This window comes from Engystomops pustulosus, chromosome 1 (genome assembly GCF_040894005.1).
Source record: "Engystomops pustulosus chromosome 1, aEngPut4.maternal, whole genome shotgun sequence".
Taxonomy (NCBI): domain Eukaryota; kingdom Metazoa; phylum Chordata; class Amphibia; order Anura; family Leptodactylidae; genus Engystomops; species Engystomops pustulosus.
In genome coordinates, this window is record NC_092411.1 from 243931133 (window position 1) to 243947359 (window position 16227).

The 16227-nt window shown below is 41.3% G+C and overlaps 2 protein-coding genes across 5 annotated transcripts in view; one reads left to right on the forward strand and one right to left on the reverse strand.

The window, feature by feature from the left end:
• The window catches only part of TRAPPC11 (trafficking protein particle complex subunit 11), a 24847-nt gene extending 15157 nt beyond the window's left edge, over positions 1-9690 (reverse strand). For 2 of the 3 annotated variants that reach the window (XM_072123221.1, XM_072123212.1), the window contains exons 1-14: positions 9534-9690; positions 8614-8838; positions 8151-8320; positions 6927-6997; positions 6419-6533; positions 5502-5601; positions 4694-4767; positions 4449-4545; positions 3856-3989; positions 3611-3758; positions 3418-3511; positions 2033-2112; positions 1876-1954; positions 377-431 (exon numbers count right to left, since the gene is read on the reverse strand). In XM_072123221.1, coding sequence (XP_071979322.1) covers positions 377-431; positions 1876-1954; positions 2033-2112; positions 3418-3511; positions 3611-3758; positions 3856-3989; positions 4449-4545; positions 4694-4767; positions 5502-5601; positions 6419-6533; positions 6927-6997; positions 8151-8320; positions 8614-8817 — 1421 coding nt within the window. In that variant the 5' untranslated portion in view covers positions 8818-8838; positions 9534-9690. The remainder of the gene's footprint in view (positions 1-376; positions 432-1875; positions 1955-2032; positions 2113-3417; positions 3512-3610; positions 3759-3855; positions 3990-4448; positions 4546-4693; positions 4768-5501; positions 5602-6418; positions 6534-6926; positions 6998-8150; positions 8321-8613; positions 8839-9533) is intronic. The other variant, XM_072123227.1, reaches the window with a different exon arrangement.
• RWDD4 (RWD domain containing 4) overlaps positions 1-15994 on the forward strand; it is an 18855-nt gene extending 2861 nt beyond the window's left edge. Inside the window, exons 1-7 of one of the 2 annotated variants that reach the window (XM_072123245.1) lie at positions 9886-10039; positions 11723-11803; positions 12053-12162; positions 12235-12385; positions 13680-13797; positions 14621-14814; positions 15795-15994. In XM_072123245.1, the coding sequence (XP_071979346.1) occupies positions 10016-10039; positions 11723-11803; positions 12053-12162; positions 12235-12385; positions 13680-13797; positions 14621-14709 (573 nt within the window). In that variant the 5' untranslated portion in view covers positions 9886-10015 and the 3' untranslated portion in view covers positions 14710-14814; positions 15795-15994. Of the gene's footprint in view, positions 1-9885; positions 10040-11722; positions 11804-12052; positions 12163-12234; positions 12386-13679; positions 13798-14620; positions 14815-15794 lie in introns of those variants that run through there. The other variant, XM_072123238.1, reaches the window with a different exon arrangement.
• Positions 15995-16227: the final 233 nt, after the last annotated feature.

Consider the following 16227-nt stretch of genomic DNA (forward strand, 5'->3'; position numbering starts at 1 on the left):
TTCACCTTCTTCTTCCTGGTGCATGTGAGTGCTTGATCTTGCGGCACATTTCGTTTTTTAAATTCCGCGTTTTTTCCAAATCTGTCAGGTTGTCCGACGGCCACGCCCCCCTGATTCTGCACCAATGCGCCACAATCCGATCGCGTGCGGAAATATTCGGGAAAACCCGACGGAATCGCGGTCCGTGGACCCTTAGTAAATGCGCCCCATTGTTGCAAACCAAATAAGGGACATTCTATAAAATTCCCCAAATATAATGATGAGCATGAAAAGGGAGACATGACACAATGTAACCAGAATTGTGATCTTTAGCAGCATCCTCCGCAGGGCTGTCCTACTGTATAATACAGAAGTAATGTTCACAACTCAAACTTACTTCAGGGCCTTGGTGTAGTCTTTAGCATAGTAATATTCCTCACCCATCTGTACCACTGAAAAAGTAAGGTAACAAATTAAATCCCTATATAGCAGAACATGTATTGGACATGCTTTATCCCTTCAGGACCAGCCTATTCTAGCTTTTGAGAGGGACACATTATTTTTGTACATTTCGCCATCTACAGCCCTTAACTTTCAGGTGTTTTTATTACAGACACTTGGTGGGGGCTTGTTTTTTTGCCACTAGATTTGGGGAACATAAAACTTGATACCGTATATACTCAAGTATAAGCCAACGTACCTATTTTTGCCACACAAAAAATGGGAAAACTTATTGACTCGAGTATAAGCCTAGGGTGTTAAATGCAGCAATTACACTTTAATAAAATGTCCAGCAGTGCCCCCTTTTAAAGAAAGGTCCAGCAGTGCCCCCTTTTAAAGAAAGGTCCAGCAGTGCCCCCTTTTAAAGAAAGGTCCAGCAGTGCCCCCTTTTAAAGAAAGGTCCAGCAGTGCCCCCTTTTAAAGAAAGGTCCAGCAGTGCCCCCTTTTAAAGAAAGGTCCAGCAGTGCCCCCTTTTAAAGAAAGGTCCAGCAGTGCCCCCTTTTTAAAGAAAGGTCCAGCAGTGCCCCTTATAAAATAATGTCGCCGCATGATGACGTCACGCCATGTATGCGGGCAGAGAGCATGGACATGCCTCTGCCTGTGGTTACGGAAAGCCGGAGCAGAGAGCAGGAAACGAGCCGAGGGAGAAGAGGACGCCGTGGGTGAGCGCCGCAGCCGAGTACTAATTTTTAAAAACATTTTAATTGTTTTTTATACAAAAGCCGAGTATATGCTGAGTAAAGCTCTTTCAGCACAAAAATTGCCCTGAAAAACTCGGCGTATATTCGAGTATATACGATTATACATATTAGACGACTAGGTGGTGATATATACAAATTGCCAGGAGAATTGGAGCAACATCAGTTCTGACCCAAACCAAATATTTTTAAATTTGGCAAAGCTTCAGCAAAGTGAATCTTGGATGATTGCTCATCCCAACAGAAGACCCTGCTAACGAGCCCCCTTAGACTATTACAGAATGTCAAGGCCTTGGGGCATTTTTTAATATTGCTGACCTATCCTTAGGAAATTTCATCATAAACAGATCATGAGGTGTTTTTATAATCCCATTGAGTAGCAGAGAACAGCTTATCAATGGGAATAGATTATTGATATCCCAAATCTAAAGAGATTTCCAGGTTTTGTTAAAACACAGAATTAAAAAACACTTCCCCCTTTGGAGCCCCCCACCCATTTCTGTGATGGCTCCAGGACTCCAATGTTTTCTATGCTCAAGTAGCATTCATTTAGATGTGACCATTGAGGCCAGCTATTGGCTCAGTGATCTCTTGCAGAATGAATGCAATGTAAGTACTTGCTTACTACGGTTGTACTGTTCCTCATGGGGTTTTTCTGTAAATTTAACAACTCATGGAAGGTTTTAGAATAACTTACTTAGGTGGCTTTTCATTCGTGGGCACTTGTACTTCTTGAATTGAGCTACGGCATTGCTGAGAAGGCTGATAATAAGTTCCTAGTAAACAAACAATAAAGAATTAAGGAACCTCTTCGTTATAGTTCAGAGAAAAAAAAAAGAATGGATGCTACTTACCGAGTGGATGACATCTCTCTCTTTAAGTTGCAGTGCAAGTATCCCCGCCTTCTCCTTCTCTGGATCCGAAAGATCAAAACCTGCATAACACACGTAATATTCATTCATGATGTGTAACACGGATGACCAAGGCTACAGTGGATGGATATTACATTCTGTAACTCGGGGATATAATGATAGAATCTGTTGGGTCTCATAGAACATGACACTTCCCAACATTCCATGTTACAGTGAGACAAATGTCACATGTAACTGGTTCTAAAGGCCAAGTAATAACCATCATCCAAATTCAAAAAAATTCAAAAAATCTCAGCACTATTATTATTAGTACATTAGTAACAACTATGGCTAGATCAAATATAATATATATATATATATATATATATATATAATGGCCTGGATAGAATATCTGAATACGGCCAAGTTTGCATCTGGGTTAAGGGTTTTCGACCATCACCTTGTTATTTAGAATGGAATAAATAGCACTACAGCCTCCATCATTTTTCCCCTTATTAATAGTGGAAGCATGAAGGAAAGTGACCTTCCATACATGTACCACTATGGAGAAAAGAAGGTGAACTGAAGATCTCCCATTCACCTCAAGTAATAGGTTTCCATAATGGTAACCAGTAGCGCTGATGTGAACTGCGCCTCATACATACTCAAAAAATATTTCTGCTAAATAATTACTCTTTCATTTTGCATACTTTTCTCAATTACATACGGTAGTTTATTACAGTTTTATCTTGATTGAGTATCTACAGGCTTTTCCTGGGCCTCACACTCATCTTAAATTGATGAATTATCAGGAACAACCAAAGTATTAGGGGAAATCATACAAACACAATTATAGGTGAATATAGGTGTGAAATTGCTACTTTTAAACTTCAATGGAGAAGGATGCCATTGTGCAGACTGCCTTGTAACCTATGCCAATGAAGTATAAATTAAGTGTAAATGTCACATTTACACCTAATGGCAATAGATTTGATTTTCTGTCAAATTTCCCTCCAATGTATTTTCAATAATGAAATCATTTTCCTGGTTAAATTCTTCCCCAATGTGTTTGCATACTCCTCTATGTTGACACATTACTTGTTACAGTGACATTGTAGGAAGTTGACAACCGAATAGCTGACTACATTATGGTCCCTGTAACAATTGACCCCATCAAACAAGAGACACTCGTTTGATCTTGAATACAGCAATCAACGATTTAAAGCCATAAGAGCTGAAGCTCAGCTGTGAGAAGGTGAGGAGGACCCAGCACAGTACAAGGTTTAGGAATTAGGGAATTTAACAATAACTATAAGGTGAAACAGGTCACCATGCATCATCTAATGGACACCATAGACAAAAACAAGTAGAATGTAATATCAACTCACTTAATATGCCTTGCCTCCAGGCCCTCTGTCCATAGAAGTCCAACACGCCATTGGGGGTCTCCAGGGGATCTGGGCTGGGGTATGCTACAGAGAGCTAAACATTCAATACATGTAAAGAATGTAAGACACTTGCACAATGCACAGTCACAAAGAAATACATATAAACGATAAGATAAATGGCATAATGACGTACATCATGATGACACAGAAGACTTGCTAGGTGCTTACGCTCCTGGGCATAATATGCCGCCTGCTGGTAGTAGAATCCAGGATTCTGGGTCTGAATAGCCGTCAGGCCGAGCTTAATGGCTTCATCAAATAAATCTCCAAAGGCTTGAAACCTTTAAAACAAAAAGATAGATACATTTAAAAAAAAATGACCATCATTAGACTTCATAGAATATGCAAAGTGATACACTGATGTAGAGAAGTCCATACTGTTTAGACATCCAGGCTGCGTGTTCGAAGGACAGTTCGGCACTGCCTATCTTCTTCTTACACAAATCTATGTGTTTTCTGAACTGTGCAATGGCATCTAGAGGTGTGTTGTGCTGGAAACACAGGCGGCAGATCTACAGCAGAAATCAAGAGACAAGGAAGTTGACAATAATCTCTAGAATTTTAATTGAAAAAAAAGTGTTAATATACTGTAGTGATATGCAGGACTGGAGTAAGTAGAGATGAGCTGACCAGATACTCATGTATGGCCTTTTGGGCCCGGACATATTGCTGGCTGAAGAGCCTATCTGGCAAATCGGCGGCCAATTCAGCAATTGCTGAACCCGAAAGAGAACGCCAGGTGCGCTAATCTCTAGTCACCAGGTTCTTTGCCCTAAGTATAGACACACAACTGTTTAGGGGCCAGAAAAGTGGTGACAAATTCACTCTAAAGAGTCTGAGATCCACTGATCCACGCTGGTATCAATGAATGAAATTTCTTCCAATGGCCTTTCTCTTCTGTATGATGAGGGGAGGGGGGATTATAGAGAAATAACTAGTATGGAGGTCTAGTTATTTATGAGTGGTCTCACCTTGTAGTTAATGAATCCAGCCATAGTCTTTATTTCTAGCATATTTGTTTCATGAGACCTCAGTTCATGCACCAGGTTATAAGCCGTCCTGTAATTCCTAAACAGCAACATAAAGTACAATAAATGTAACATCACTGATCTCAAGTACTCAAAACCAAGCTAAACCATGATGGAGACCGTTCACTTCTGTGCACAAGTCTGTAAATGTCATTCTACAAGAATCCGAGTTGCTGCTAGGTGCTTACTTTAGGGCATTCTGTGTATCTTGCTTCAGTTCACTGAAGAACGCGATCTTGAACTGATGCCTTACGAAAAGCAGCTGAAATATAAAATAAATACAATAAATTGTACAGCCGTGATATTTGCAAAAGAAAAAGCTGCCGTGCATCATGTGAACAATAATATTCCTCCAAATTATTTCTATAGCCATACACCATTTTTTCCATAGATCAGACATACAGACCAATTTTTACAGAACCCATATTCAAGTGAAAGGGAAGGTGAAGGAAAACCACATCTCAGGCACAATGGTTCCTTGTTTGTGAAATGCATGGGAGACAATCAGAACATATGGTATATTGATTCTAACATGGGAGATCTGATTGACTAATAATGTGAACATGACATGTACAGAGCATATACATGAACTGTATATAGCCATTGGTTATGGAAGCAGGGCTTCTCAAATTTGTATATTATGTCACATGCCACATCCTTTTTAGTCCTTTACTAGAATAGAAGAAGTGGCATGAGATATGTCAAATTGAAACCAATATGTTGGTATTAAAAGGATGCATAAAGTAAAGCAACCAAGAGGCAGTATATAGCTGGAAGTGTGCATAATAAAGCATAGATTATTTTTAGCATAAGACACTTCAATAGATTAGGCCAATCCAGTTTAGTTTTCAATGTAGACAGCTGACAACAGTATTAATAATCTGCCCACTGTTCTTACACATATACTGTATATGTGACAATCTCACTCTGTTATTTTAACCAGTGACCTTCTGACACCTTCCAAAGTGGCCAATTCTAATTTGACTATGTCTGTACCTGATGAGTGGTTTTATTTAAGAATTCCTTGTGGGATTTTATCCTCCTGATTTCAGTGTAGTAGTAGGTTTGTGCATGTTCATAAAAAGCATTTTCTAATCTAAAGGACAGAAAGAGAGACAGTGGTTAGAAATATAAAAACTGAATATAATTAACTGTCAGGTTCACTGAGGCTTTGTTCACACCTCATCATTCCCTCCTGTGTTAGGATACATCAGGAGGATTCCCCTGATGTGTCCTTTACAACAAATCCCACTGTATGACCATACTCCTCTGGTTCGCCTCCTTCTCCCTGAGGAGGAGGAGTGAACATCGGCAGCCAGTAATTTGCTGCTAATGTTCAGGGGGTTTCCCAAATGATGAAACTGTCCATATTTGAACAGTTCCATGACAGAGAAAACACCCACAGTGTACACTCAGCGGAGGCTGGGGATGGATGCCATGGAGTTGCCTTACTTCCCCATAGCTTCTTATGGCCTCTGCTGAGTGTATACTGCACTCTCCAGCAGGAAGCAGCATGATATATATTGCACAATACTGCGCTTTTTCATATACTGAGCAGGTGCAGTGCAAAAAGGATGTCCCCATATGCTATTATAAATCTATAGAAATGTTCATAAACCCCTAGAGCTTTCCTGTCGTACATGCCAAAAACACAATATAAATGTACAGTCCCAAAACTGAGAAATATATTTTGTTCAAGCTGTGATCACATCTAGTTATTACATGCCCAGTACTCAGAAAGTTATAAGTAACAGGAATAATATGCAAAGGACTATACTATAAAACCTACAACATGACAAAGTGAATGTTTACTGTTAATTTATTAGCAAATGTGTGTTGCTTGCAAATATAACCATAAACTTAATAATTTACATACCGGTAGTCAAATCTTATCAATCTATACAGTCACGTACCGGATTATATAGCCCACCAAGTGATCAGTGTGGGGCAATACAAAAAGAGACTTTCCTGACAGGTCACAGGCATTGCACAGGGCAGCAGCTCTTTCGGAAGCGATCAGGTCTTCGCCTGCACATGGAAACATACATTTATTAATGAAATTACGGTAATAATTAAGGGGGGCTTTAATATGGTGTGAAGCACAGGCAAATCATCTGCAATGGACATTCCTAGAAAAGTTCATTCCCCATCACAAACCCCATGAGTTATTGCTTTTGTATGGGGTTAAGTGAATCAATCATAATCACTACACTTGCATTTGTTGGCATCTCCCTGCTCTTTACTAAGGGTGATGTGCTGCCAACAAATTACAATTTTAGGTGCAGCTGAACGATAGTCATTGAAAATTGGCCATTGTAAAGAAAGACAAGGATTTATTTAAATACATACAAACAGCAGCTCACATACACAGTTATAGGTCCATGAACTGTTCTCCAGTAATAAACCTCTATTTTACTATACCTGGTGGTAATGGCGTTTTCTTCTGAATGAGGACAACGGCCACCTTTGTGTTTCTTCCCTGCAAGCTCTGCCTGTATCACATACATAGAAGTGTAAGTTCATATTTACATTGTACATTGTGGCTGAGGAGTGTTAGTGACACGGAAATATAGAATAACGTGTATAAACATAAACTGTCTGGCTTACCACTGATAGAAAAAATGTCAAAAATAGGTCTATATTGGCTATCCCACGATATGTGGGTATGGGAAGATTCATACAATGCTTAGCCTATCTCTACTGAAGAGGTGTAAATGTGTTGGAGACAGAGGGGGAGATTTAACATAACCAGCGCTCAGTGCACCGCCATATGATAAAGCGATGACCCCTGCCAGGGGCAGATACATCATGAGGCTTAGACCTTATGATGTATGTGATGGTCATGCAGTGATGGTGGACAAAACTACAGCAAGTCCAATATGGTGTGGTTTTGCATAAAAGCCTGCAAACATTAGTGGTGAATATCTGCAGGCTTTTATAACATCCTCAGGCACGGGGCTTTCCTGCAGCCCACTCCACCGGCTGCTGTGCCCATTCCCGCCCACATGGCGTGGAATAGTTGCGCAAATAATCATAAATTGAAATTATTTCAGTGCTTCTACACCAGAAAACTGCCACTGAAGCACTGATAAATGTCACCCATAATGTTTAGTTGTTTCTGCCTCGTGTTTTACTGGGCTCCCAGAAGCACACTATGAACTTCAGGCATATCACTACTACCGGTATATAGTTGACATTTGTTTCAGGAACAGGGGAAAACAAAAAGGTTAATGATATAATAATAAAGATATTATGAATATAATATAATAATATAATAAATATAATGATATTATTCAGGAAAAAAAAGTACCTAAAAGGTAGAGGAAATTGTCATAGAAGCAATGAGTAAATATGTATTGTACACATCAGTGGCTGGAAACTTGCCTTCATAAGACCATCTCAAATATGTGCATGGCTTGTTAAAATGATTTAGATTTTATGTGAAATTCCATTTCAAGGAAAGTGATTCCCTGCTGGAACTTGTAGCCCCATGCATTATATGAAGAGTTATGCAAATAATATACACATTAACCTAAGTTCAGACAAAAATAACAGCTATTTGGCATGAAAGGCTACTCCAAAAATTCTAGATTGACATCAGATTCCACAAACACATTGGCAGTTTTAGTGTTACATAATCTTTACCTCACAATTTCTACTCTGGTTGCACATTCTGACTGTTTCTCCTTCCACTGGGCTTCGTCCCAATCTAGTTCATAGAAGACCACTACCAGCGCTGGCACCAGGTTCAGGTGTTTATTCATCCAACCGGTCTTCAGGATTCCTTTGGGGATGTACCATTCATAGGATGTTCTCTGAAGAAGGAGTTGTAAAGATTAAGCAGAGTTGTGGTCTTACAAAATACAACCCATAGAAGAACTTATATGCTAGTTATTATGTAACTCATTGTTAGCAACTGGCTGCATCATTCTGGAGAAGTATGAACAATGACCGAAATGTTGTCCATGTTAAGATGATTTTTATTACAGCAAATATACAAAAGTGATAAACACTTCTACACTGGATGTCAAAAACAGGAGACCTTATTGAAATGTAATAACTAGGATCAGGTGAATAAAATGTCTGAATGTGCGAAAACACATCCTACCTTTGTTCTACATTTTGGATATTCATGATCTCCAGGGAGGACTTTGAATGAGATAGGTACCCGGTCTGCTCTTCTATTTGCACAAAACGCATCCCATATGGCACGATGAACAGCGTTATAGGTCACATCCAAACCAGTAAGCGTTACAAAGGCCATAGGGCGGCAGCATAATTCCACAGGAAAATCCCACTGTGTGGGGCTCATTTTTGAATTTTGCGTGAATATCTAAGATATAAATATAAGATAGTATCAATTTTAAGTAAATACAGAAGACAAACAGCAGATGTTGTCATATTCAGACACATAAGTCCATAAACTAAAACTCAGAGTCCCCAGCAGCTAGTTTAATAGCAATGAGCGGACCTGTAGCTTCAGTTCGACATTCGGGTTTGGGCGCCGGGGATAGTGCGGGCACTGGGTGCACCGGGGATACTGCGGGCACTGGGTGCACCGGGGATACTGCGGGCACTGGGTGCACCGGGGATACTGCGGGCACTGGGTGCACCGGGGATACTGCGGGCACTGGGTGCACCGGGGATACTGCGGGCACTGGGTGCACCGGGGATACTGCGGGCACTGGGTGCACCGGGGATACTGCGGGCACTGGGTGCACCGGGGATACTGCGGGCACTGGGCGCACCGGGGATATTGTGGGCACTGGGTGCACCGGGGATACTGCGGGCACTGGGTGCACCGGGGATACTGCGGGCACTGGGTGCACCGGGGATACTGCGGGCACTGGGTGCACCGGGGATACTGCGGGCACTGGGTGCACCGGGGATACTGCGGGCACAAGTGGTCCCAGTACCAGTAAGATCAGTGCACTGGACCTCTCTGCACACCTTGTGTTGATGTCAGGTACAAGCAGAGGCCGGTGCAGTGTATTACACACAGACATACATACAGAGGTGATGAATTACCAGATGCGCTGGGATCCTCAGTACATGTCAGGATACGACCACCCCGGATACACCGCACTGAGCAGTCACTTGTCACCCCCGGAACACAGACCTGTCCCTGCAGTCAGCTGATCCAACCGCACAGCCTGCCGGGAGCGCTCCACAGTCGCCATGTTTACTATGGGCATGCAGTTCTAATTCTTTTCATACATTGTTCGTATTAAGTACTCTAACTTTAGCGAAAACAAATACAATCGTGTTGGTGTGATATCGTTCCCATAAAATTATTATTTAAATCATAAATGAATCGAATCAAGTTCATCTCTCCATTAACCAAAATGTCCGCTTCAGCTATTCCTGTGTGTCGCAAATTGATGCGCTAAGAGCTTGGAGCATGCGCAGTGCGGGTTTGGTGAGTTCTGGGAGCAGTGGCTAGTAGTGGAGTGCGGGGCTCATGTGACATCTATGTGCTAGGAGCTGCAGCCTCTTCCCATAGTGACAGCATGGCTGCCAACGAGGACCAGGAGGTGAGTGGCCATGGTCTCCTTCACCTGGCTCCATAGTATTATCTTGTGCATCAGGTAATAGGGCAGGTTATGAGCACACATGGCAGCAGTCAGGTGAGTGGACACCGGTTCTATGCTGAGGTCCTATTCACACAGTTGTTTTTTTTTTAAAATTCAAATGTAACATACATGGTGCTGTTTCCGGAACGCATGCGTTTATCGGAGACACATGTGCGTTGATGGTTGATGTCATATTTTTAGCCGCAGCATCTAAAAATATATTCACAGGAGCGTACTGGGCACCAACATGTGGCCACATATTGGTCCCCATTGACTTTCATGGCGCCCGGTCACTGTATGGCCAACACACCTTGTCTCACCGCACTGTGACTGTGTACGGCGAAATAAAGGACATGTATATTTTGCGGTGTTACGCTGCTGGAGAGGAAAGGTGTGAGCAACGCTATGACATGCTCATGTGAATGTATCCTTTTATGTGGCGTTTTTTTTTGTGTGGGGTTTTTTTTCCCCATCAACTATGCCCTATTTAACCACTTCTCTGGGGTAGAGCTCCTAGCTGGTAAAAATGTGCGATTTAAGGGCAGACCAAAACCCTTCCCTTTCTTGGTTGAACTTTATGGACATATTTCTTTTTTTCAATTGTATAAACTATGTAACAATATAAGATGTTGTACATAATTTATGAACAGACATGCACATTTTAGTGAATCAAGGGCATATGGGCCTGACAGGGTGGAGATAAAGGCTGGCATAGGATGTGCCAGTCTTTATAAATGACATCTCAAAATCCCGACCAACAAAGTATAAGTGAACAAACCCTACAGCTCTAAACTTACACCCTAGCTAACTCCTAAGATACAAACTTCTGTACATGCAGTACCGGGTTACGTACAAGATAGGTTCCCTAGGTTTGTTTTTAAGTTAAATCTGAATGTAAGTTGAGGTTGTATATTTTGTATAATTGTAGATCCAGACAACCTTTTTTTTGGCCTATTGACAATTGGAGTTTCAAAATTTTTTGCTGTAATGGGACCAAGGATGATCAATAAAGCTTTATTACAGACACCTTACAGCTGATCATTGCAGTCTGGGACTATAGTAACATCCAGAGAGCTTCACCAGAGGTTACAGTGGGCAGAGGGGTCCGTCGGTAAGTCAGGTGTCCTTAAGTAGGGGACCGCTTATATAAGGAAAATGGGGAGTAGAACTCTAAGGTGTCCTCCTCCTTAAAATAATAATAATCTTTATATTGCGCCATCATATTCCGTTGCGCTTTACAAGTCATAGGGGACATATAGAAATGAGATGACAGTCTATAAGAGAACTTAGTCACAAGAGATATCTACGCAGTTCAAGCCAGGGATCCCTTATGCATCCATACTGTACATAAGTGACCCCAGTTGTGTGTTGTATTTTGGAAGTTGTGCTCCATGAGATGACATATGATATATTATAGAACATGTAGGGTGCACCTTTCTATGTATGTGAGAACATATTAAACTAAACTAATTACAAGAAAGAGGGTGACTGGACCCCTATTCCCTGCATAAAGCTGTCTGGGATAATAACCTTTTATATATGGGAGATGGATAAACATGCTTAGAAATGTGATAGAGTGAGAATTTTATTTTATTAAAGGTCACCTTGCCAGTAGATGTTTTCTGACACGTTGTTGTTTTGCAGATGGAGCTAGAAGCTCTCCGATCGATCTATGAAGGGGATGAGTGTTTTAAAGAGCTCGGGCCTACAGTCTTTCAGTATCGGGTAATGTGATTCTTCAGTTGCATACATATTCATATCGTAAGTAGATCGATGAGTAGTATAAACTGCAGCCTTTTACAAGCTGTAGTAGTAGGAGACATAAATGCTGTTTCAGACTGATGGAAATAATAAAGGAGCTTGAGTAGCCCTGGTTGTTTCATGTGCTGCTACTCCCATCAATTCCATTGATTGGTTAGAGAATACATTTTGTTGTTGTGAAAATCCATTTAATTGCTTTTGCTTCTCTTTCAGGTTGGTGACATCGGGGAACTCAAAGCCTTTCTCATTGAAATATCTTGGCCGGAAACCTATCCTGAAACTGCCCCTAACATATCTATGAATGCTTTTTTTAATAATCAAATGTAAGTGCTATATTGTACAGTTCTGTTATTCTGGGATTACTATTCGGTTTATGCATTGTGTATCTTATTTAGTTCTCAAGCTTTGAAACAGGACATCATAGACAAGTTACAAGAGCAGGTGGAGGCAAATCTAGGTACATCAATGACGTACACCTTATTCGAATACGCCAAAGACAACAAGGAAGAACTAATGGAGAAACACCAACCATTCAGCAACACTATAGTAAGTGCTAGAAACCTGCTTCTTTCCTATTATGCAAAAGAATCTGCTGTTCTCCATGTATGAGATTTACTACATTTTACTATATTTTCCCACCTATTGGTAAGTAATCCCCTATCCTGTAGGTAGGGGAAACTTGTAGTCACTGTACAATCCCTTTAAACTAAATCTAGATTTCCTCTTTATTAACCATTAATGCTGTTGGGTAGCTCCCAGCAGAGCGATTAGAATTGAAAACTCTTTGAGCAGTTGCCCAAGTCTGCACAGAAAATTGGCCTTTTAAAGGAGTGGGCTGCTCATAAGAAGACAGCGCCCATACAATATGAGGGACACTAAAAAAAAAGTATTTTAGGGAGAGGTTCTCCTCAAAAGGGGTGGTCTTCTGGAGTGGTTTTGCTGTCTATGTATATTAGGAGCTGTGCTCCTGTACTTAAAAAAACTTTCTTTATGTTAATCAAGCACAGATGCATTGGAGGGCACCTGGGGGCTCTGGCTATTAGACAGCTCCTGAAGCAATTCTCCTCTGCCTCCCTGCCCCTTCTTCCAGAAATCTTGTGGCAGCAAAGAGTATTAGTTAACTGATGCTACAATATTTTCGGCAGACAGTGGGAAGGTAGAGCAGGCAGACAGGATTATGTAGAGTAAATCTATGCAAAGTACACTGACGATGTGCACCACCTATTGGAACGAGGATATGACAGTAGGGATAATGGGATTCGGAAAGGAAAAAGGTGTTGGCAACATTAATTAAACAGAGATCTTCTCATTTATATTTAAAGTGATCTCCTTATTATAAAATTTATGTAATCCCCCTCTAATAACAGGCACAAGGCCAGGGGTTCACGAGGGAGGTAGGCTGGATCCCAGTGCACAAAAGGTGACCGACAACCTGGCACCGGGAGCCCACAGTACTATGAAAAAGACCAACATGTGCAATGGCATCGTACACCTATTGCGTGCTGGGTCCTGTAACATGCTCCCGCCTGCTCGCAGCTCACCCTGCACAGCAGTGATACCAATGTCCAATTGTCACATTAACCTCCGGCTCTGTTCTAAGCAGCGGCCCAAAGCATATGCGCTCGCATTCACGGATACACAATTCAGCCTATGTGCTCCCTCAGTATTACCATCCCTATGCTGCGTCTGTGGACATTTGCCGGGGAGACCTAGTGAGACATGTCGGGACTCTTAAAGTAATACAAAATTTGTGGGAGTGCTCCTTTAATGCTCATTGTTTGGTTGGGTTTATTAAAAGGTATTTAATGGGTTTGTATTTTGTCTGCATCCTTTGGTCTAGACCTTAATAGGAAGTGACGGCACAGTAGAAGCAACAAATGCGAATCAACCTAATAAGAAAAAAGAGAAAAAGGAACAGTTGACGAAAGCACAAAAGAGAAAACTTGCAGATAAAACAGGTACATTGCTTCAAAGATCTACTGTATGGATTTTCAGTTCATTGCACATGGTTTCTAGAGTAGGGTGAACAAGAAATCTGGTCAGTAACCATTTATCACTACCTGGCTAGACGTCTCGTTGTGGTTTATTAACTACAGATGACCACGCAATTTCCATAGCCGAGATTCGTATAAGCAGTGGTATCCTTTACATTACAAATCCGTAATGTCGTCAGATGAAACAATACGAGTTAGGGCCCTGCTTATACCTTACAGTCTGAGGTAGAGGACCTTCATGTTCCTTTGATCAGGTCCTTACTTCCCCTCACTCCTAAATGCTTAACTAAGTGCTGTTTTTCTCTTATAGGTTTAGATCAACAGATTGTGTAAAAACATGTGACATGCGGCAGCGCAATAGAATATTAATGTGTCCAAGTTCTCTCTGACATAGACTAGGATTGCTCTATGAGAAAATTGCTTGCGGGCAAGCGTCTTTAGGCTACATTAACACAATGTATGCCCGCTGCTCACCCCTTCCCCTCTTCATAGTAATACACAGCGCCGTATTCCGTCACAAGATAGGACATGTCCTATCTTGCTACGGAACGGTATGGTGCCGCACGTGTGTGTAGCACCGTACTGCTCCCATACGGCACCAGGAGGCCATAGAAGTGTATGGGGGACGTATATATATCCCCCATACCTTCGTGTGAATGTAGCCTTAGAGAGAGCCTGAGGGGGAGAAACTTAATACATTTGCTAATTTACAAAATGTTCTGAAGACAGGAATAATTTATGCACTTGATAAGAATCAAAGTGATAATTATTACCTTGTACATTTTAGACCACAAAGGAGAGCTACCACGTGGATGGAACTGGGTTGATGTCATTAAGGTAAATCATTACTGCTGTGCGTTATTTGTGAAATTGTAAAACATTTTCTTTTTATTGTAATGTTTATTTTTCTCTCTTTTTATTTTATCCTTTGGATTGTTGTTGACCTGGCGGGCGCTGCATTTGTTTACACGTTTTCAGCATGTAAGTATCGAGTTCATTTAAACGCTAAGTAACTATGCTTTATGCCTGCCCAATTGCAGCCGGAGAGGAGGAGATGGCGACCCCTCCATAGTGAAAAGCGGTGCTCGGCTGCAGACACGGGGAAAGATGGAGCATGCCCTTAAAGTGTATTTCTTATACAGAATATGAAATTAAAGGGGTTAGACCAACTTAGAATGTTATCCCATGTAAACAGAATAGCAGATAATGTGTTCACCATCGATTTCAAGAACGGTACCCCCAGCGATGTAAAGAGTGGGGTTCTCATTCTTACTAATGAAGGGATTAACAGGATGAGCATGCACCATGCTACTCAATTCATTTCTATGGTCTGAGATTGCAGAGCAGAGGTATGTCCAGCGCACACTGTCAATGAGAGTGCCGGGGATAGCCAAGTGCTGTGCTCTGCAATTTGCAAAGCTCACATATAATTAAATGGAGCGGCGTGATACGTGCTCCTATTGCTGCTCCACCCATTAGTGAGTACTGGTTCCTGTTCTCATGATTGGTGCTGGTCTAAGTAGTTATGCGCTCCACGATCACCTGTTAAACCCTATCCTGTGGATAGGGGAGACCTTCCTGAGTCTGTACAACCCCTTCTAAGGGAACTGTTTTATTTTTATTCAGTTAGAACTAAAATCTTCTCTTTGTACAATGCATTTCAAGGTGTAAACATCTCTTCTTCAGGACAATGAGTCTTTGCTCCTCAATTTTCCAGAAATGCTAGGCATGTTGATAAGGGTGGATATCAGTTTGCAATATGCATCTTTTTTCCTCACACATACTCGACTATTTCTGCCCTCACTGTGCACAGCCCAACATATGAGAGACCTGGTGGGTGGGGGAGCCAGGGTTAGACCACACACTAGTAAGCTGTCGTTGGCCTATTGTAGGGAGAGTTCAGCAATTTCTGAAGGCTATGAAACCTCCTTTATTAACCAGCATTTTCATTTCTCTTACAGCTTTCTAAAACTGGCTCCACCGAGGATGACTAGAAATCATGAAGACTCTTTTTTTTTTTAATAGCCAACATGATAACAGTTCATCATCTAGATGGTTTTTCTTATTTTACTTTGGTAATTTATTATAAAAGCCACATTTTATAAAGAGAAGCCCCTTTTGTAGGCTTCCCGTTTAATAAAGATGTGCTGTGCTCTTGTAACTTGTATTCTTGTTGTTTTGTATGAGTTTGGGAATAGACACAAACTTCCCTTTTTGTAGGAAAGATGAGTAAAAGATAGTGAGCAGGTGCTCCTTAGGATATTTGTCATTATCTTCTCTGGCTGGATCACACAGACCAACCTCCTGCTGTTTGCTCATCTGGATGTCCTGGATAGCTGCTGCAACTGGAAAAATATCTTTGTGTAGACATTGGTTAATCAGGAAACCTTGGAA